At 38.4% G+C, this 22,607-nt stretch overlaps 1 protein-coding gene across 25 annotated transcripts in view; it reads right to left on the bottom strand.

Moving 5' to 3' along the window:
- Window positions 1-22,607, bottom strand: part of Hdac9 (histone deacetylase 9) — an 888,277-nt gene that overhangs the window by 386,826 nt on the left and 478,844 nt on the right. For 12 of the 25 annotated variants that reach the window (XM_040743251.1, XM_040743249.1, XM_040743250.1 and 9 more), the window contains 3 exons: window positions 19,261-19,426; window positions 18,157-18,283; window positions 15,895-16,016 (listed from right to left, as the gene is read on the bottom strand). In XM_040743251.1, the coding sequence (XP_040599185.1) occupies window positions 15,895-16,016; window positions 18,157-18,283; window positions 19,261-19,426 (415 nt within the window). The remainder of the gene's footprint in view (window positions 1-15,894; window positions 16,017-18,156; window positions 18,284-19,260; window positions 19,427-22,607) is intronic. The other 13 variants (XM_040743254.1, XM_040743268.1, XM_040743265.1 and 10 more) reach the window with 6 other exon arrangements.

Genomic DNA, 22,607 nt, shown 5'->3' with positions numbered 1-22,607 from the left:
GGTGCTCATACATGTGTGGGTTAATATCAGGGTTTTCAATTTGTGGCAATACCAAGCTGTTTTCAGGACTATGGCTCTATAATAAAACTAGATGTCAGGGATTGTGATGCCTCCAGAAGTTGCTTTATTGTACAGGGTTGCTTTGGCTATTCTGGGTTTTTGTTTTTCTATATAAAGTTGAATATTGTTCTTTCAAGGTCTGTGAAGAATTGTGTTGGGATTTTGATGGGGATTGCATTGAATCTGTAGATTGCTTTTGGCAATATTGCTATTTTTACTGTTTTGATCCTACATATCCGATAGCATGTAAGATCTTTCCATTTTCTGGTATTTTCTTTAATTTCTTTCTTTAAAGATTCATAGTTTCTACTGCACAGGCCTTTCATTTGTTTGGTTAGTGTTACCCCAAGATATTTCATGTTCTTTGTGGCTATTGTAATCAGTGATGTTTCTCTGATTTCTTTCTCAGCCTGGGACCCCAAGAGAAGAATGCATGATTCCCCAAAGAAGGAGAGACAATAACCCTTGAGCAAATTGGGAGCAAGGGGGCAGAGAGGAGGGAGGTGGGAAGCAGAGAGGGAGAGAAGGGGAAGGAGAACAAGAGGACTGAGATGGGAGAAATAGAGGAGGGCAAGAAAGGAGATGCCTTGATAGAGGGAGCCAGTATAGGTTTGGAGAGAGGCACAGGGGAAATGTTAGGGGATTGACAGTGATGACCCCAACTAAGAATCTAGGCAGTGGTGGAGAGGCTGCCTTTGATGTCCTTCCCCTATAATGAGATTGATGACTACCTTAGTTGCCATCTGAAAGCTTTCATCCAGTAGCTGACTGAAGCAGAAACAGGCACCCACAGCTAAACCCTGAGCCATACTCCTGGAATCCAGCTGTGGAGAAGGAGGGGGGATGAGCAACAGAGCCAAGACCATGCTGTAAAAACCTGCAGAAACAGTTGACCTGACCTAGTGAGAGTATGCAGACCCTAGTCATAAAGCTGGGGGAACTAGCATTGGACTGAACCAAGCCCTCTGAATGTGGGTGCTGGCTAGGAGGCCAGGGCAGTCTATGGAACCTCAAACAGTGGATACAGTGTTTATTCCTAGTGCACAAATGGACTTGGGGAGCCCATTCCTTTTGGGGGGATTTTATTGCAGCCCAGATACGGGAAGGAGGGCCGAGGTCCTCCCCCAAATGATGTGACAGATTTTGATGGTTCCCCCGTGGAAGACCTCACTATCTCTGGGGAGTGGGTAGGGAGTAAATTGGGGTTCAGTAGGGAGCATGGGAGGAGGGAAGGGAGAGGGAATAGGGGATTGATATGTAAATATGAATGATTCTAACATAAAAAAATAAATGCTGTGTTTTCATTAGTGGTAGAGAAAAGGGAATGCCACTGAGATCCTACTTGTTGCCTTTAATGAGGCTCACCATTCTTCATGAGTAGTAAATATCAGACAAGAAGAAGAATGATGTACTTCCTCATCAAATGCTTATTGAGCATTTGTTCTGTGCAAAGCTCATTCTGGGGTGAGGAAGTTGATCACTTCTTAAGGGAAACAAGTCAAGTGGAAGAAAACTATCTGTCTGGGTAGAGGAGACAGAGGAGATGGGGCCAAGGCAAGTCCAATGATCAAGCTTGAATGGTTTAGGAATAGAAGAATAAAAGAACACATCAGGAATTTGAAGTGTTGGGAGTCAAGATGGGACAGTCAACTTCAAAACTGTTAAGGCCAAATGTCTGCAGATCAACTCGGGAGGATCAATCTAGGTTCTCAATGGTCATAAGTTTTTAAAATGTCACAATAGCTTAGTGATGAGTACTGGCTAAAAATCATGAGACCCCTGAGTTCAACCACAGCACAGAAAAAAATGTTAAAAATATTAGTGATATCTAGAGTTGTGGATGCAGATCCCAGGTTATGACTTAAAGGGAAAGAAGTTGAGACCATCTCAGTCAGTCTTCATTTTTATGTATGAACGCTAGCTAACCATTATCAGAAATCAAATTGGTAGGGAAAGACAGAACTAGAAACAAATGGTGAGGAAGGTTCAGAGAACACCACAGAACACATGGTAGAGGACTGTGGTTATTTGCTTAAGATCTGTACAAGATAAAGCCAGCCAACATTCCTGCACAAATGAGAGAGGGGCACGAGGCCCCATTGCAAACATGGTGAACTGGCCGTCAATGCCATGAAGAGAGGGAGAGGTTTTTGGCTTTTGTTGTTCTTCAGTGTGGCTTCCGGTAAGTTGTCCACACTCCAGAAGATGGTCTTACACTCATGAACATGGGTATCACTAATTGGACTCAGTTGGTTTAAGGAGTGCAAAATGACATGAAGTTAGGAGAAGATATGTTGGAAGTCAGGAGGTGTTGCAGGAGGAACATGAGGTGGATATATTTAAAATTCATTGTATACATTATGAAATAAAGATTATCAGAAAAATTAAAGAACTGTCAGAAAACTGGATTGAATTGTAGGCACCTTGTGTTTCATGGGCTACTGCTGGAAGAGACGCATTAGTTAAAACAGAGAGAGCAGGCAGAAGTATAGCCTGTAAGCCAGACAGAAATGGTCAGTGAAGTCACAGCCTAAGAGATAAAGAAAAAGAAGCCAGAGAATGCTGCAAACAAACAAACCAACAAATGGACAACCCCAAGCTTAATGACTTGGAGATGCTGGAAGTGCTGGGAGTCCTTTTAGAATACAGAGCTGGGTATAAATTTGATAGCATTGTCAACTAGCAAAGGAACTTCTCTGGAATGATCCTGAATAAACATTACTCTGAATGTACTCATTCAGACAATGGTCCAATAACTTCCATGTTTGATACCAAAATCAAAAAGACAAAAAGTTACAGCCCTTATGGGAGGACTTGGCAGTATTACAAAGTAAAATGTCTTGGAATCACACTCTGAGCAACTACTCTATGTTCTCAACATAGGCACAGTTTCTGGTGGTGACCAAGAGTGGAATGAAAAGTTTTCTTTAATTGCCATGGTCCCCTAGCTTATTCAGAACATAACTGAATAGACCAACTGCTTGAATTAGATGATTGATTATTAATGAAACTCTAGGAAGAATAGCAAAACTACAGGGCCGATGAAATGGTACTTTCAGTCTCTGATTATCTCCATTTCATGAGGAGGTAGAAACCAACTCACGGTCACTAGGAAGAAGGCTAGCTTCTGTGGCCCGCATGCAGCCATGCTCCCCATCATGATGGACACGGAACCTCTGAACTGTAAGTGAGCCCCTTCAACTAAATATTTTAAGAGCTGCTGTGTGCATGGTATCTCCTCACAGCAATCGTAAACCCTGACTAAGACAGCTTCTAAGCTCTATTCACTCTCACCTCCATTTCCGCTCTAACTATATGTAAAATATATGCAATGCCTTAGACTCTATATCCAATATAGTCTCTAAAATAAAGTTGACAGTACTTTATGACCAGCGTAGTCTCAACCTGTAACATGGGAAAATTTCAAACTCACAAGTTCACTGAACTTTGTCTTTTTTTTAATTCTTGGCATGGGGCGGGGAGAGTGGGGGGAGGGGGTTTTGAAAGAGAAGGGAGAGATAGGAGGGAGGGAAAGAGAAGGAAGAGAGGGCTGAGACCTAACAACCAATCATAGTGTTTCAAAATATGGCACACCCTCTTTTCTTACTACACTGGGTACCTTCCTGTGACCCCATAATATTCACCTCTTAGACGTTCTGAGTAGGATCCTCAGATTCTGCAGCTGACTCTAAGCACGCTGGGGTAAATGCCAGGCTTCTAATGCCACCGTGCCAACCTTGGGTGTGCAGAACTTTGTTCCTCTTCTGCGTTCTGCAGCACAGGTTTGTATCAAAGAATCCTGCATTGTATTTTCTTTCCTGATTTGTATCCCTGTTATCTGGCCTACTTGTATAAACCATCCTTTATGTCCATCTTCTAGGCTGCTTATAAAATCATTGTGTGTGTTGCAATAAGTAGGTATATCATTTCTTCAAGAAAGTAATATTATTCTAGCAATAAATCTTAAGAGAAGTAATTTTTATGCATATATAGATAACTTTAATGGAAACATATTATCTGTGTTTAAAAACTTCTATAGCTATGTTGTAAGTGAATTATAACACATTTTAGGAATCTTCTCCGTGGAATCTGTAAACACATATAAAATGTTTACTATTTACACATTCATAAGTCTATCAGTTCTACTAAAGAAATCTAGAAGGTTTTGAAAATAGCCTTTTTGTAGGTAGATAATTCAAGCTAACATTTTGGCAACATTTTACTTTTGCGATGCCTCATATTATGTCACAGGTCAACAAATTAGGCTGTATATTCATTCATGACAAATAAATATGGATAATCCAACTTTAAGTGAAAATGCTTTATTTTTAGAATAGTTTATTTGAAAAAAGTTAAATAATCATATGTAGAAAGAACATATCACTTTGTGACTTTAATTTCCTTCCCATAGAAGATGTCTGTTTCATTGGCCTTTCAATGATTAGATCAAACTTACATGCTATTTTGAAATATTTTGAACATTATGTATTATTGCACTGAAGTTAATTTGCAAATGGTACAAGTTAAATGGCTTTGCTTTCTGCTTTGAGGAAAATGGATGCAACACAGCACTTTAATTTTAGCAAAGCTTCCCTTCCGAGTGATACTAAGTAGCTGCTATTTTTGAAAAAGAACAGAAGAGAGATAGGCTGGGATGTGAGCAACACTTGTTACCTTTGAGTGGGCACTATACCTGTGCTCAAGCAGCTGAAGCTAGGCCTGAAACAGGATGCTACATCCTGTGACTACATGCTGGCAAGAACAATGAGATGTGTGTGTGTGAGTTATTTTACGGGGTCATTAGGTTATGCAGGCCGCATGCTGAGAAGACTGTGTAGGACCAAGAGAGACATGCTATCTATCACACAAATGCATCTGCCCACCGACCTATATTATTCTCCTTAAACTTGATTGTTTTGATGTGACTGAATATCACATCAAAGCAAGCTTTCACTTTCTTGCTATTTCATACTGTGGAGAATCACTATGCTTGACACTCCTCTTGACAGCATACGTGTTCTTTGTTGTTCAACCATGGTGTATATCATAAAAGTCATAGAGCATTTCACATGGGAATACAGTAGTTGTTTAACAAGCCATACACAACTCTAAAATGAAGAACTTAATATGATTCAACTACATTTTTAACATTTAAAAGATAAGTAAAGTATTTGTTTTGTACTAGTTAGAGATTTGTTGTGTGTTTAGGTCGTGCACTAGCTAGTCATGGAAAAAAATGTTTTTGGAATAACACAACTGCATCACATAAAAGTAATATTATCTCCATTGTTTAGAACACACGAGTAAAACACAATCTGGCCACTGGAGAAATAGCACTGTTAGGAGGGATAGTATGTGTTTGGGAATAACTTAGAGGGCAGGCAAAAACCAAGGTTCTGAGTTGTGAGGCTTCAACACCCATGGCTTGGGAGTGAGCATGGAGGAAGTATCCCAGAGTGTTTTCTGTAAGCCATGATACTTAGGTTTCTTGTATTTGAAGACTGAGCAATGGAGGTCTGAAGGACCACCCTGAGGGAATCGCAGTGTTGGTATGAAAACCCATGCAAAAGTTTGAATAGGAGTTATCAGGCTCATAACCACCCACCCACAAATATTCAATAAAACGATAGAATCCAGGTGAGCTGAGCTGCTTTATATTTTTCATTTTTTAATTTTACTAAATATTAGAGAGCCCTGAAAATGTCTGATCTGAGATTATTTATGGGGTGACCTAATGTGCCGATGATGTTGCTTAGTGAGCTCTGAGTGTTTGAAGTGACAATGTCACAGCTTTTCTTGCCTTGGCCAATACTTGTGCTCTGTTAAAGGACAGTTACTAGCCACAAGAGAAAAAAAAAACCTCAGTTCCAAATAATGCTAGCTCCACATCCAGTGTCCAGTGTCAAGTGACTACACTTAGCTAGTAACTACTGAATTAGGAGATAATACATGCAGAACATTTCTGTGACAATTGAAAAAATTTTTGGGCAGCATGGCTCTGTACCTTTCTTAAGGAACCACATACCCGCAGGCTCTGCTTTCTAATAAATTCCAATATTACTTGTATGTGAGGTACTTTAATATATATACAATACAACCAAAATATTAAGAATAAAGTGGATGACTCCAACTAACAATCTAAGCAATAGTAGAGAGGCTACCTTAAATGCCCTTCCCCTATAATGAGATTGAAGACTACCTCAAATGCCATCCTAGAATCTTCACCCAGTAGTTAATGGAAGCAGAAACAGAGATCAACAGCTAAACACTGAGAGGTAGGAGTGATAAGGAAAGAGGTCAAGACCAGGTTGGGGAAACCCACAGAAACAGCTGACCTCAGCAAGTGAGAGTTCATGGATACCAGACTGATCGCTGGGAAACCAGCACAGGACCAAATCAAGTCTTCTGAATGTGGGTTTCAGTCAGAAGGTCAGGGCACTCTATGGGGCCTATGACAGTGGAACCAGTATTTATCCCTTGTACAGGGACTTTGGGAGCCCATTCCCTGTGGAGGGATACTCTCTCAACCTAGAAACACAAGGAAGGGCCTAGACCCTGCCCCAAATGATGTGACAGACTTTGATGATCCCCCATGGGAGGGTGGGATGGGGGGGTTGGTGGGGGCAGTGGGAGAATGGGATGGAGAGGGAACTGGGATTGGTATGTAAAATAAAATTGTTTTAAATTTAAATAAAAATTAATTTAAGAAAGGAATAAAGTGACATAGATATTATACTAAAAAATACAAGCATCTTATGTCTTCTCTTACCCATGTTTTCAAGTGGTTTAGACCATCGCTTTCACTAAAGGCGGCTGGTAACCCAGAAATATGAATGACCTTCTCAGTGAGGAAAATGGTTCATATGTCACTAGACAGTCTCCTGTAAGGGTTCTCCTGCACACACTCACCACCAAGAACACAAGTTCCTCAATGGTGAGCCTTCTGCCACAAAACTCCTTCCTCCATCCTCAGGAGTGAGCCCAGCATTTGTCAGGGAGTGACAAATTTTCAAAGACATCAAATGGGAAAGAAAAAAATAATGGCAATCTGATATCCTAGATTTGATAGATAACTGCTAACTTTCACTAAAAGAAATGGTAGTGGCTGGAGACCGCACGCACACGGAGCTCAAGGAATGGGAGTTATGGAGAAAGAGTAAGAAAAAAAATGACAAGTAACTAAGGACCAAACCAATCTATAACAGAAGCTGGGGATCTGCAGAAAGACAAGGACCCCTGTGCCTTACTAAACTGTTGTTCTGTTAAAGCACACATAGGAAGAAGCCACTAGAACACATGGTAATAGTATCATGACAGATTCTTTGCCATAAGGGATACTTTCATTTCAAATGAACCAGATAGCTGGATAAAAATGGAAAGATAATAGCATCATAAATATTTCATCATTTGTTTCATTTCATTTGATATATTCACTAGCTATGTCTACAGAAAAATAAGTGCATATACTGGTATGGAATATTTCCTCAGAATTTCAAGTTCTATAATTGCGAATTTTACAAATTATGATTTTTAAACCATTCTCCTGACTTTACAACAGATGGCTAAACACTTTAAAAGTCTTAATTATTATTTTTTGCCAATTTCTCATTCCAATCTTATCTAGTATGTCCTGCCTGCTCTTAATTGTGCATTTTATGGGGAATGAAAAATATTTCATGAGACTTTGAATGAATGAATAATTATACTGAGTAGGAGATATGATTATGCAACAGTATTCATTTATATTTTACCTATAACTTTTAAGTTAACTAATATTTTCTTCTCATAATCTTCATGAAAGAAAATAATAAATTTCTTTATATAATATCATTTGTCTATTTTTATTTACATGAATATTCTGAAATTTAAAATACTTAAATTTTCATAATATTTAGTGACAAGGTTAAGAAATCAAATGCCATTTGAATTCCTTTAAATTCTGTGCTAGAATTAATCTTTTCTTTCATTAATATTGCATCATTATTCTCAGTAACTTATACTGGCAATATGTGTATTGAGACTGCCATAATTCAGGGACCATGCACAGGACTTTCATGCAATACTTTCATTGTTTACAATAGCTATACCATAATGGATGCCTGAAAAATTGAAATTATAAAATGTAAGTACTATACAACAATAATAAGAAGAAGAAAAATAAAGCATTTTATTTCACCTTTTATGTCCATTCCTTAACCCAGATCTCAGCTCATGATGTAGTCCTTTTCTTTTTGATAATTTCTTTTAGCTGTTTTTTCAACGCAGGTTTATTTGTAAAAATTTCCTTAGTTCTGCTTGCCTTTATTTTTACTTCATGCTTGAAGGGTTCAGATTTCATAAAAGACCCTACCAGGAAATGTCTACAGCTGATAAGATGTTTCAGCAAAGCAGCAAGAATCAAAATCAACCCACAAAAATCAGTATCATCTTATCTACAAATGATAAGCATACTGAGACAGATATGTAGATATTAGCTTTTATAATTTAGATTATGTGTGTTTCATATAGACTATCCATTAGAGTTTGGGTAGCTCATAAAGGGAAAGAAGGGACCTTCCAAGGAAGGGGAAATAAAATCCCTACAAATGCATGAAAAGGAAAATAGAACAGTAGAATTAAAGAGGTTGGGTGGGAGTTCAGAGTAGAGGAGGGGATGAGGGGAGTGTGACTAACATGAAAGGCCTTTTGAAAAGCCATGTGGCAACCTATTACTATAGAAGCTCCCTAAATCATATACATACAAAAAAGAAATTTAAGTGGAATCGCCATATCATAAGGAAGATTATACCCAAATTAGATATCATATGTTGCTAAATAAAATCCCCCAGTACAAAGACTGAGTTACATCTTTTTGAGTCTCTAGGCAAAGAGTTCCACAAAATATTACAAGTTATTGTGAATGTTATTGGATACTAACCCCAGCTTCACAGTAAGAGATGCCACATATTTATGTCATAGAACATCTAGAAGTCTAGCTCATACTCAATGGGAAGTTCAACTCTATGACTAATGATCACGCTGTTTGAAGTTGCTACACACACTACCAGAGGAAGAGAGTAATCAACAATCTGTCACCACTAAGAACGCTGTGAGCTATAACAATCTGGTGCCAGAGTAACATGTATGTTAGGGAAGTAACCTATTGTGTGCTCACTCCTAGAAGCATGGACAGTATTGTGGGCTCACCCATAGAGTAACCAATCACTTTTTAATTTGATTTAAGCTCACTCCATGAACCTATACCTGGCAGATTACTGGTTAATGAAGTAAAAGAACCTGAAACTACAAAAGTCACAGGCCCTATGGAAAAACCTACTATTATTGTTCTGCTAAATGTGCATAGTGAGAATATCATTTCTAATGACACACTTCTATACCTGGAAACTGTGCAATTGCTCATCCCTCATCAGAGAAAGTCTCTTCTTCCAGTAGATGGTAATTAACACAAGGACTCACAACTGAACAGTGTGCAGAGTGTGAGAGACTTAGAGTGCTCAGCCCTGAGTGGGATGTTTATGGCACATTTCTCATGTAGAGAGCATGCAGAAAGGCTACAAGAGCCAAAGGTAGCAGACATTTTTAAAGAGTCAATTTTAAGACACCACATGGCTGATATAGACTGTGACAGTGTGCACAAGACCTGCATAAGCTCAAGCCAGACAAGAGCCCAGCAGGGAGGACAGGAAGTGGGCACAAAGTACCACCCATAGATAAAGAGCTGCTTGAAAATGATAACTGCTGGGAGAAGGAGAATCTGTTTCTTCTATGAACTGACACTGATAAATCACCTATACCTCATGGCACACCCCATACTAACAGATGCTTGGCCAACAGAAATTTAGCTCCTTGGGTTTTAGTGACTTATTTTTTCTTTCTGAGAGAGAGCATGGGGTGGGGGTGAGGGAGGGAGAGGAAGGGAAAGAGAGAGAGAATGAAGTGTGATAGTGTGATCTGGAAGGAATTGGAAGGGAAAGAATATGACAAAATATACTGAATAAAATTCTCAAAAAAAAGAAGCGAACACAACAAAACCCAGCAACACAACACAAAGAAGATGAGAGCAAGAAAGAGGCTAACACATCAATTTACTTTAAATACTGATCAGAGCTATAATGCTCTATCCTATAACTTTTAATTCATGAGTGCATTGTAAAGCATTTTTAGAAACCAAATATAGAGAATCTCAACCATGAGAGTAAGACTCTGAAAGACATAATTTTGGTTGGAGACGTTGTGTAGGAGGTCAGAGGGTCCTGTGTCTTTTATGGAGCATATGCTTTCTAGAGTGAATAAGTTGACAAAGACACACTTTTCAATAACATTGTTATCAATTTTTAATGATTGACAGTAATTTTTTGTTTGTTTTTGAAACACCTTGATGTTCAAACTGGGCACTCACTTGCAAAACACTGAATCCAAATGAAGACATCAACAATCTTCTTAACATTAAATCAAAAAGGATTATAATCCTAAGAGACCGGCATGAGATAAAATTTCTAGTATGAAAACATAAATGTTTCTGTATTTAACAATACTTTTAAATACAATGCTAAAAGCAGTATCTCTGAAAATACTAGTAAGTGTAACTTTATTAAACTGTGAGTGTTCTTTTCAGTGAAAGACACTAGGAATAGAAGTAAGGCCCATCACACGTGGGGAAGATAACTGGACAGTCTTCTCCGAATTTTACTCAATTAAGTGGAAAACATGGCACAAAATCTTGTAGCTCTATTCACAACCACCCAAATTTTGAAGTAATCAAACTGGCTTACACAGGTACAGGTAAGTGGAAAAATTAACTCTGGCTCATGAATACAAAGAAATATTATTGACTGACAATATTTGATAAGTTTCAATTATTTAAAAACAGAGTTAAGATTAAGTGTATAACGCTGCAATGGCTATCCTTTTGCTTTGTACAAGAATAGCAAGTGAACCATCTCTCCAGCCTAATAAAAAAATTACAAGAATTACTCCATACTTATTTTAGGGTTGGTAGGAATAGGTGACAAACAGAGTTTTAAAGGCAATGATACATTTCTGTGAAAAGCTATCATGACAGAGTGATGACATATTATAACATTATGTTGCACTGAGCTTTCAGGTCAACTTCAGACTGTATTAATAGCAATGCATTGGCAGTGGCTGAATGGAAGAGAGATGGCTCAGAGGCTAAAGTCCTTGCTAGGCAAGTATGAGGTCTAGAGTTTGCATCTTCCACTTGTGAGTGAGTGTCGAGTAGGCATGGTAGTGCACCCATATTCCCAGTGGAAGGCAGTGACAGAGGAATGTCCACAACGAGCTGCCTAGCTAGATGATAAGTGGATTTTGGTGTGATAGGCTCATCAACAGACCTTGCCCTAGAAATCAAAGCGAAGAGCAATGGAAGAACACACCCAGTGTCACCCTCTGGCCTCCACACACATGAGTGCACGCCCACACATGCGACTCCAGATTGGCAGGCAAAGGTTGCATTCACATCACTTTTACATGGACACACAGATAGGTTAATACTACAAGATACCGATAACGGAATCAGCCTAGGTACAACGTGCTATTTGTTCAATCTGTTAAGTCAAAAAACGATTCCAAAAACTAAGCTTATTGATTGGAAACAAGTTGAGTAAAAGTAAAAACCCAGTACAGATCTTCCTATATGATAAGGACTTGAAATAGCCAAGATGCTTCTTTTATTCATCATGCCAAGTTCTGATAGGCCTAGGGAATATGCTAAACTATAGATGCGGTAGGGGGAGAAAGACGAGAAGGAGGTAGAGACAGGGAGGGAGAAGGGGGAATGGAGACATTTTACAATCTTTTAAGGGAATATCCTTTTGTTAACTTTGGATTACAATGCCTTGAATAGGTCATCAAGGTTCCATATCCTGGTGGCCGTTCGCTCCACCAGGAGATTTACCAATCTGTAAGTCTCAACCCAACTGTCTCCTTTCCAATGTACTCTAAGTGGAAAATGCCATTGGCCTTCCACAACCTTAACTTATGCTTGGATCTCTTCCATCTTTGAGTCATATTCTAGTGTTTCTGACCATTAAAATGAGTGTTTCAGTAAGGCTGGAACAGTCTTATTAACCAAAGCCAAGCTTTATATGGCTTGTGCACTTTAAGAGGTTAATATACCCTGCCAGCTTGCTTTGTTCAGAAGTATTAAGTGGAAAGATTATAACATTCAAAGAAAGGCAAAGTTCACTGGGTAAGACCTCGATAATATAATAGAGTATAAAACCTCTAGAATTTTTTGTCATAATATTTTATGAAACATATGTGCATACTCACTGGAACAGCATCCAAATTAAATGGTTTGGAAGGTCAGTTCAAAGTCAGTCTGCATGCAATGTCTCTGTGAGAAATATGCAATCCTTTGAAAGTGCCAAGCCCTAGAAGCTTCCTACTTATTATCAATCCCACGGTGTGCTGTGGAAGGAGGGAAACTAGTTCTATAGCAACAACGCTTTCTCAGCCAAGGTACATTCCAAATGCCCCCATAGGCCAACTTTTGCGTTATGGAACAAAGAAACTGTAGTGAGAGGGATACTTTAAGTATGGGCAAAAATGTGTTAGTCCCAACTTCAAAGCCAGCTATGCACAGGGATTCATTTAAGGATTAAAAAAAATACTAACTCTTCAGAGATTGCTCAATGGTTAAGACCATTGGCTGGTCCTTCAGAGGACCCAGGTTCAATTCCCAGCATCCACAGGACAGCTCATAGTCGTCTGTAACTTCAGTCCAAAGTGTCTGACACCCTCACACAGATACACATGCAGACAAAACACCAATGCACATAAAATTTAAAAAAAAGTATTTTTTAAAAGAAAGTACATGGGCCTTAATAGCTGAAACAGACTAGGGGACAGCTCTGGACCTTCCAAGAGGAGGGAATACAGGGCCCACTTTGCATGGGAAAGTTCAGATCCGGTGGGCATCTAAGACTTCTATAGCTGCCTGTTCCTGGGTTGTCCATGTCTGAAGACAGGGGTGTCCAGAAAGCTCTGAGAGCTTCCAAATTGTGCTCACTGCTGAAGGGACATCCCTGGGCCTACCTTAATCTATTTAAAGCCACTAAGAATTTTCTTACGCTAGTTCCAGTTTTATTCCCTGAACCTTACTAATAAATACAAGTAATTCAACAAATGGCCGGGATGAAAGAAAATAATATGTAGTATTACATGCAGCTCGAAAAACAGAATTGACTCATTTAAAAAACTCCTTTAAGTCTAAGGATAACATCCAAGTAGACAGCACAAGTTGAAAATCTGGCTGCAGTGGCAAAGCTTGACTCTTTGTTAGCTGTCTGTTAATTCTCCTGAATAATCTACAAAGCGATACTCCAGCTTCAGGTCAATGTGATGAAACTTTAGCTTACAAAAATTACCTTAAGCACTTTCCCCAATCACCACCTACATTTTATCATGATAAAATTTTATGGTTTACATCTCTCAAACTGACAGTTTAGTCAGTAGAATATAATAAATGTTGACACGCTAGTCATTAATTGAAATATCATTGAAAATTTTCAGTGATGTATGACAAAGTTAAGTTTTAGTTTTCTCACAATACAATTGGAATATACCAAATGGATAATTTTGCCTATTTGTAATTAATCAGGAGCATCTCTAAGCACTGTTGTGTATAGAAAACATACAAACTTTATCACATCACACTTTTCTCAGTCAGACAATGGGAGCTGAACAAGGAGAATTCAGAAACCCTAGAGTGATATCAAAGCATTAGCAGCTGCTATTGCTACAATGTTTGAAAATGTTTGACTTTGTACATCAGCAGCCTGATACTTCATAAATATCAGATTTTCAGCAGAAAATGAACACATCAAATATTGGGCAACTATGGAAAATGTACCATTAGACATTCCATGGATTTTCACATGCGATATATACCACCTAAAGAGGCAGAGGAAACCTATTACATATGTGCCCAGATCCAGGCCAACGTACATAACTTGCATCCTGAATGTGACTGTCTTATGTATTGAGAATCTCAATGAGAATAAATTAACAGTTTGCTATTGATTCATTTCATGGGAAAAACTAAACTGTTCTCATGGACAGAGCAGGACTGAAATACAGCTTTTAGTACTCACTAGTTTATTTTTTTTAAACAAGATTGTCTTGTAGATGCTTGCGTACCCTCTCTGGAGGGCACTATCAGCTCTAGGCCAGTGTGCAGTTGTCTCCGTACTCTGAGGACAGAAGTCGGTGGAACATATCACTTTTAGGAGCCAGCCTCTGTGTTCTTTCCTTCTCCTGATTTTGTGGGCTGTTTCACAACAGTTCCCTCCGTAACTACAGGAATGGCCGCAGAGTTTTTGTCAATGGTTGCTACACATGCCACTAAATAGTAAGGCTGTCATCCTCACATCCTTTATGAATCAATTTTCAGAAACTAAATCCCAATGTTTAGAATACATGATGCCTTGCTCTTTATTCCCTCCCTTTGCCCTAGAGAACTTTACTTAAAAGAAAGATCACAAAATATGTGAGTAGCAATGTAAGATTCAGATGTAATACATGAAGCTCAGCTTGTTGTCCCTTGATTTTACATCCTACTGTATGTAACATCCCAGAAATGCAAACATCTCTAGGCTATAAAAATAAAAAGGCACTGAGTGTCTTGGGAACGTAAGCATCCTTGCCCTGCTTTTGGGACCATATATGGTAGATGAGGGATAATAAATTCTTATTCACTGTTGATTGTACTTTTAAATCTTCATTATGCCACAGGTAAATTATCTGATAGAAATTAGCTTCAGCATGTGTATGTATAATCTACATCCATTTTAATTACTCCAAATTGCTTTGAAAAATGAATGTAATTATTTGAAATCACCACTGTGGATTTAATACACAAATTACAGAGATATAATCCTTTGACAAGACCTGAGTAAAATACAATAGATTCAACTATCTATGAATACCTGTATGGAAATTGTGAATGTAAAACATTTTAAATCTTTTGAAAAGTTGCAGTTTCTAAATGTTGAGAGCTTAAGAACAGAGTGTACACAAATCTTGCTATTTAAACATATTGATTATAGCGGGAAGAGCATATACCCATTAAATATCACTTGTCAGTGACATTCAAAGGCACAGAAGATGGGAAAAGAAATATGCATGATTCAGAGAGATGATACTGTCCATTAAATTCCAAATAAAACTTCACTATGACACTCACACAAACACATTTTACTGCAAGTTCCTATGAGTGTAGTTGTATGTCCTCATATGGGAGATTAATAGGGACATATTTTTATTGAGGTCAGTAGTCTGGAGTTTGATAAACTAACTTACTCAGAAGAAAGCATTGGCTAAACTGATATTCAATATATCAATATTAAAATTTAAAGTTAAAACATTCTGAACATAATATCCTTATTAGACATGTTTAAGTAAATGGTTCAAGAAAAGGAGACAACAGGAAATAGAGGATAGTGCTGTTTTTTTTTAAATGAGCAAAAGTTATATTTTTCTGAAGAATATCACCACTATGTTCTTTTATTCTGACATTTATTGCTAACTAAAATAAGGTAAACTTTTCAACCTTAAAAAGGTACCTTAATTACATACTGAATGGACTCATGCAGAAATAAGGAAGAGAAAAGAATCATGCATCTGTGTGCCTCTGTATAATTGCAACAGTTCATGTATGCATGAGCTTGTGGGCATGTTTGTTTCAATAAGCTTGAGTACAGGGTGTACTGCCTACACTTCAAATTCTTTAATTCTTATCTAGAAGGGAGGAAAACAAAAGGAAGGTGTGTCATTGAAGAAGTCAGTGTTGTCCTTGCTTTGCCAACTTACCAGTTTTTCTCAAGGGGAAATCGTCCTTGGCATCTTGGGCTCCTGGTAATGTGTACTTGTAGGATGGAGACGTTCCACTAAGAGGTGGAGAGCTTTGATCCAGCGATGTGTGGTGAGCAGCCCTACAAAGCACAAAGAGGGTTCACACTGATGCCGGATTTCCGTGCACATTAGTCAGGAGCAGTCAGCGGCACGTGCGTCCACATGCTTTAGCTGTGTTTATGTCCTTCCTCCTTTGAGCATACAGACCACAGCCTCACGTGCCCACACTCACTGCAGCAAAACAGGGAATGGTGCAGGTTTCCTAGCAATGCTACCTGTGCTTTGTCATTCAGTTACATGGGCTATTTCTCTTTGTTAGAAGAACTGAGATTTTCACACAAAGACAAACAAAAAAACAGCTGCAATATGAATCCTTTGGAATCACCATTACAGAACTACCATGGTGGAAGTGCTCATGTCCAAAGACCTCATTACTGCCAGCTAGTGTAGCCGAGTGCATGAGCAGGGGCTGTGTGCTGAACAGACTACATTGCTCAGAGCCTCAGAGGCCTGGCTCCACAGGCATTCTTAACGTGTGAAATAGAAAGCACATTCCTCTTCAGCAGGAAACTGACTTTTTAAGAGATTTTCTCTTTCTTGAATAAATGCATTGAAAAATAAGCATTCGTGCTCGTGAGGAAGAATTCAGAGGACTGAGCTCAGACTATGCAGTGTATGGTGCATTGCAATTACCATATATAACAAAGAGAACGCTCGAGTCATGGGCATTACCACACTGACTGCTCCACCACAAGTCTTCATGTGAAAAATACATCCTCAACTATTAACTCTCTTAAGGTCATTTCACATACTTCTAACGGGTAAAAAGCATCATTCTACAGAGACAGAATCTGATTCTTTGAGAAGTGAAGGAAATTTCCCAGAGCTACATAGCTAATTCCTAAAATTAATAATTTATGGCTGGGTAGAATTATATCCTATATAAACAAGAAAAGATCACTACTGACATGAGGAGCCACACCTAATATACTTAATGGGAACAGCTGGGGGATTTTTAGCAGATAAATTATTTCCTAATAGTTGTTTCTCATTAGAAAATTGCTGTTTTTTCTTAAAATGCATTAACTTTGAAAGTATTATGAATCAGTCACATACTATGAAGACAATTTTAGGTAACAAAATTAAATTTTTTTCAGATTATTTTGTGATACTGGTTTCTCAGGTCAACTGATACACACAAGGGACACAATTGTTTAAATGTCTAAGATGTTCTGGAATCTGCCTGTTACTTCAGTTTTGTATAAACAGGAGGCTAAGATACCTATTAACAGACTTTGAAATATAGTAACTCTTCTGCTGAACTCTCAGAATGCTTCTGAATTCTGTAAAATAATTAGTATATACTTCCTGTTATTGATGTGATGGATTGAAAAATATGCCACATAAAGTCTTAAGGCCATTCAACAAACACATTTATGAGAGAATTGAATGCATTATCTACTAGCCTAGTGTCATATGTGATTTATATATCTAGTCTTCAGAAAAAAAGTCATTACTATCTGACAGAGAAAAGAATTTTATTTTATGTAACATCTCTGCTGGACTTGGGGAACATTGTTCCATGAAAGCTCCTGGAGTACCATGGATCTTGACAGTTTGTATCTCAGAAGGGAAAGCATGATTGCACTGGGTAGAAGGAAGTGAGGTGCAGTGGGCGGGCCTGAAGAGGTCACTAAAGACTCAGGTTTGTTTACTTATCTGTCCTTCACTTTTCCATGCTCCTTTTGAAAAGACCCAAAGTCATCTGAATTTCTCAAAATAGCCCTGGTTTCCAGCTTATATTAAGCCAAGTGAAACAAAACTAAGCCACAATCTGCCAAACGTTCACAAATTCTGCACGGGTATCAGAGGATCTATCTGGGGATTCAACACCACCTCTGGGTTACATCCAGATGCCGGCTCCCCACTCAGCAGAGGGTGAAGCACTCCCTGCCCTTACAGTGATAAACGCTAATGCTAATTGGCCGCTGCTCCCTCCTATGTACTTTGTTCCATTTTTCCCCACTCAGGACCTTCCCAGCAACTCTAGAGTCACGTGCTGTTGAGGTCCTTTTTGTAGAGAAAAAAGAGCTGACCCTTAGAAATGTCCAGGAACGTGTCAGCAGCCATGCAATTCTGAGAAGGGGCAAGCGCAGGATTTCTGCCCAGTTCAGCCGAAGATAGAAGCTATGGGTGAAAACAGTTAAACACAGAACATACGTGTACCAGAGCTTGGGATGGCGGCTCACGGAATGATTCTTTCCACTGCTCGGAGTGTCCTTCGTGGCTGATTTACTCAACAGGAATTCTTGAAGCTTCTGCTTTACCTCTGTGCTTGCCGCCGCCCCTGAAACACACACAGGGAAGCAGAGGCTGCCTATGGGTTACTTCCTCTCCGCACTCCAGAGTAAACAGGGCTATGGAGAAACAGCCCTGGCCACAGCGTAGGAAGCTTTCCTATTAAAAGAAAAACCAGAATCTCCATAGCTTTAGTATACGGCAGAGCCCTGACTGGTAACTGTTACTTAAGTTACAAACTTTCAAAATCCCTCCAATGAGAGCATTTTTACAGGAATGGGATTTGTCTTTAAGTTTAAAAAGAAAATTACTGAGGGTTGGGGCCACAGTTAATGGTACCATGCTTTCTAGTATTTGTGAGACCCTATGCTCAATCCCCAGTACCGCCAAAAATAAATAAATAAATAGGAATAAAATTATGATTTTCAATTTTATTTCTTTTTAAATCAGGAATCTTGGGGAATGTTGCAGATCACAACACATTAAAATGATCTTTTCTGAGTTTCTGGTTAAAAAATTCAACATTGTTTTAAAATTCATTTGATTATTCAGCAAATAAATTCTGTTGATAATTTCAGTTCAACTCACCACATGTAAACTTTGCAACACCCTGACTGAGTTTGAACTGACTGGATAAAGGGCAATTATTTGGATCTGTCTCCCTCTTGTGGACCATTGCTTTGCAAATGTTGTGCCTTGTGTCTAAGTACAACAAAAGGGAACAGAGGCCTGTTATGACGTTCAGAACTGTTTGTGCAGGAAGATGGAAGAAATGAAAGCATTAGACATGGCTTTGTTGCTGAACAGGGAGTCTGACATCTGATCACGTCAGTGTGACTGTATTTTCAGAGTCCAAAGGACCAGGCTCCGTTTTTGGCAATGCTGTGTTTATTTCTCATGCTCTGCAGAGCCACTAGGAAAGGGCGCTGTAGTCTATATTCTTCTTACTAGACAGGGACAGTTTGGACAGGCTTTTTCCCATTATTTATCGGTGCCTTGCATTTGAGAAGAGAGTGCGTGTGTTACCCTGGTGCCTCTTACTTTCCCGTCCTCTGTCTTTGCCTCTGAGAGGAGGAAGCTGCTGCTCTCTGCGGTGCCTCTCTACTTCCTGGTCTTGCCTCTGCTGCTCCAGTTTCTGCTCCTTTTCTAGGAGTTCTTGCTGTTGTTTTATGGCTAGAAGTTCCTGTTGCAACTTGCGAGAAGAGAAAGACATGAGAGTGGGCAATTTCTTTATGTTTCAGAGTCATCACTCGCTGTCCCAAATTGCAATGATATCAACTTCTGAAACTCAGTAGCATTTAGCTTGTGCTTCAACCACCTTATGATTGAAATACTAAAGTCAGGATGACTTTGACATCCACAACAAGCCCACTTTTAGATAACCCCATTACTTGTGGATACCTTTCAAAAATTATTACCAAATCCACTCATTTGAATGCTGCTGGCTTGAACTTTTAGTTCCGTTCCCTGTGTGCCTACAAAATATAGGAACACACAAAGGCAGAGATGGCCCAGATGTCTATTTCGCAAAGTCTCTCACATTCCAAGCAACCAGTTCTTACCCTGAGATACAGTATAAAACTAACGTGTGTAGGACTGCAGGGTGAGTTAATCTGGGGAAAGCCTGCCTGAAGCGGCACATACACCAAGGCTTCACCCCTTCACAGGGACAGTTGTTGTTAGAGTTATATAATCCACACACCCATACATTTCTGAAGATGATAACAGAAAGTTCCGGACTGTCATCTAACACATGAAAATGTCTAGATTAGAGACATAGCTCCAAATAAAATCACTTCATCAAACTACTTCCACGCACTGGCATCTGGTTTTCCAAACCCTCTGCATTTCTGTCAAACCATGCATAACTAAAATATGGGGTTATTTGTTATGGAGTTTTAAGATATCAGACTGAGAAAGACGTGTATCTGAAGAAAAGCAAATGTACCCACTGAAGAACAAAAGACTCTGTGTCGTGCATAGTCTCTGACATGACCAGGTATGACACCTGACAGGATACTAAAGCTACTCAGAACCTCAGCTCACTATAAGTAAGGAAATGGACTCTCTCACAGGTCATGCACATAATTTATAAGAAATTTAGTTTTTAGCTTTCAATGATACTAACCAAAGCATAATTTATCATTTTGAATATTAGGTATCTAGAAACCTGTGTTTCATAGCAAATAACGGAACAAAACTTAAAAGATCTGTGGAATGTTATCAGGGCCTTCTTGTTGTTTCTTTGGATCAACATGAAGGTGACATGTTATGCTCAGTGTGACAGCCTTAACTAACCTAAAGCATATGGACATGAGTATTTCTATTTATTTTCCATATTACATCTTAAAATCTTTGTGCCTTGTATTTTATATACCAACCGCTTAATTGATGTTTTCTAATATAGCACTGTTACTTAGGAACCCATAGTTATGTTTAAATTCTGTTTCAATGTCAATTTTAGATCGCTATTAAGACTGGTCAGATTGATTCAATACTTTATCCAAAGCTTCGATGCAACTGAACTATATAACTCCTTCTAGGAATGGAAAAGCACATATATTTATTGCCATGGTCCCAACTTACAACAAAGATGATAGGAATGGGGTCTGTTTAAAATTTTTTTAAATAACATGTTTATTTCCAACCATGTGAGCCCGAATGAGCCATGGTGTTTTAGGAGCTTTTGGGGGCAGAGAAGACAACACAATTTTGAGCTCTGCATTCTAGCTATATTCTATGTGACTTTGCAATGTTATACCATTTCTGTCTACCTCACTTGACTAGGTAGTACCTGGGAGACTAGAATAGAAGGCAACAGGTGCCAAGTGCTTAGGAGAAGAGCCTGAGTTCAAAAGTCAATGCCCTTTAAGCATGGGTACTCTCTTCCATATGCAAATAAATCTACATGAATGTTAACAGCATTAGCATTTAGACCTACCCAGAAGACAGTAACAAAGCAAAATAAAAAGTTTAAAGAAGTATGAAACTTCCTAATCTTAAAGGGAAGATGTAAAAACGTCTTCAGCATCCACAAAATAATGCTACAGTTCCCGTTTAGCCCTCTCATGATTCTTACTTTCTCAAGTGCCTCTTTTCCAACCCTTTCCAGATGTCAATCAACCTGACATATCGTTTTTTTCTGTGGCACAGAAGCAATTACCCACTTGTTACTCTTAGGTTCTGAGTGGTCAAATGATAAATTACTCACAATTGACTTTAACAGTAACAATGGCACCAAACATTAATAAAAAGAAGAAATCTAAAAGCAAATGATGCAAGTAGCTTATCAGCATGGTTTGATACTCAGGGAAAAGGACTCAAACACAAAAGACAATGAACTATATAGTTACTCAGCTCTTGAAGAAAGGTGATGAGTGTAAGTCTTACTCATGCCTCATTGCCCTGTTAACATGCCTGGAAGGACTGAAGAGTGCAATCTAGCCATCAATACTTCTGTTCTAAAGGTCAAACTGAAATAACACTTTGGCATTTATTCAAAATTAAATGGACAAACTAAGTGTAGGTGACTCACATTTAAAATACAGCCATGAGATAGAGATTTCACTGGGGACACACGCACAAAATCCTTCATTCTTATTTTTAAGGTATTTTATATAGCAATAATGTGAAAGTCTTTAGAAAAGTTCACTAGTAAAGGAAAGATATTATATTTTACATTAGGCATTGAAGGACCTTTTATGCAAATAATATATCTTGCAGAACAAGGAAAACTGGGAAGAAAATAGCATTTTCATCTTCTTAGATATTTGTTTAGTGCTATAACTTAGTTATCTATATTAATACCACATTCATGTATTTATTTGTACTCGGTATACAAGAGATAACATGCCCAGAGTACAGTATAGTAAAATATGACAAGATTATTACCTTTAAGTCTCCTTTGAAGGAGTTGATTATAAAAATTTTTATTGTAAATATTTTGTGATTTACTTTTAAATTTAAACTAAATGTCTATTTTATTGAAACAAAACTTCCTTGTGCTTCTTTCAATTTTAAAACATGGGCCCATTTTGCAGCCCAGGTTATTTCCAAATTTTAGATCCTGCCTTCTCCAGTTCCTGAGTTTTGAGATTAGAGCCATGGGCCACCACCCCCTGCAAGATCCCCGTTGGTAAATGCCTTTGCCAATAATTAAAACACACACTCAAAAAACAATAAAGTGATATTTTTCAGAGACTATACTGAAGAAGAAAAGAACAATTTCCCTCAATCACCAGATGTCAGTATAAATTCTGAACTATTGTTATACTTCCCCTGACACATTGAAACATTTACCTAATTTTTCATATAAAAATCCCTTCAACTTTTCATTGTATTTTTTCATTATATGTCATATAGTATCTTTTCTA

Source organism: Mesocricetus auratus, unplaced genomic scaffold (assembly GCF_017639785.1).
Source record: "Mesocricetus auratus isolate SY011 unplaced genomic scaffold, BCM_Maur_2.0 Super-Scaffold_15014, whole genome shotgun sequence".
In the NCBI taxonomy this organism is placed as follows: Eukaryota; Metazoa; Chordata; class Mammalia; order Rodentia; family Cricetidae; genus Mesocricetus; species Mesocricetus auratus.
Note: the sequence above shows the minus strand (reverse complement) of the source record. Positions and strands in the feature narration are given on the sequence as shown.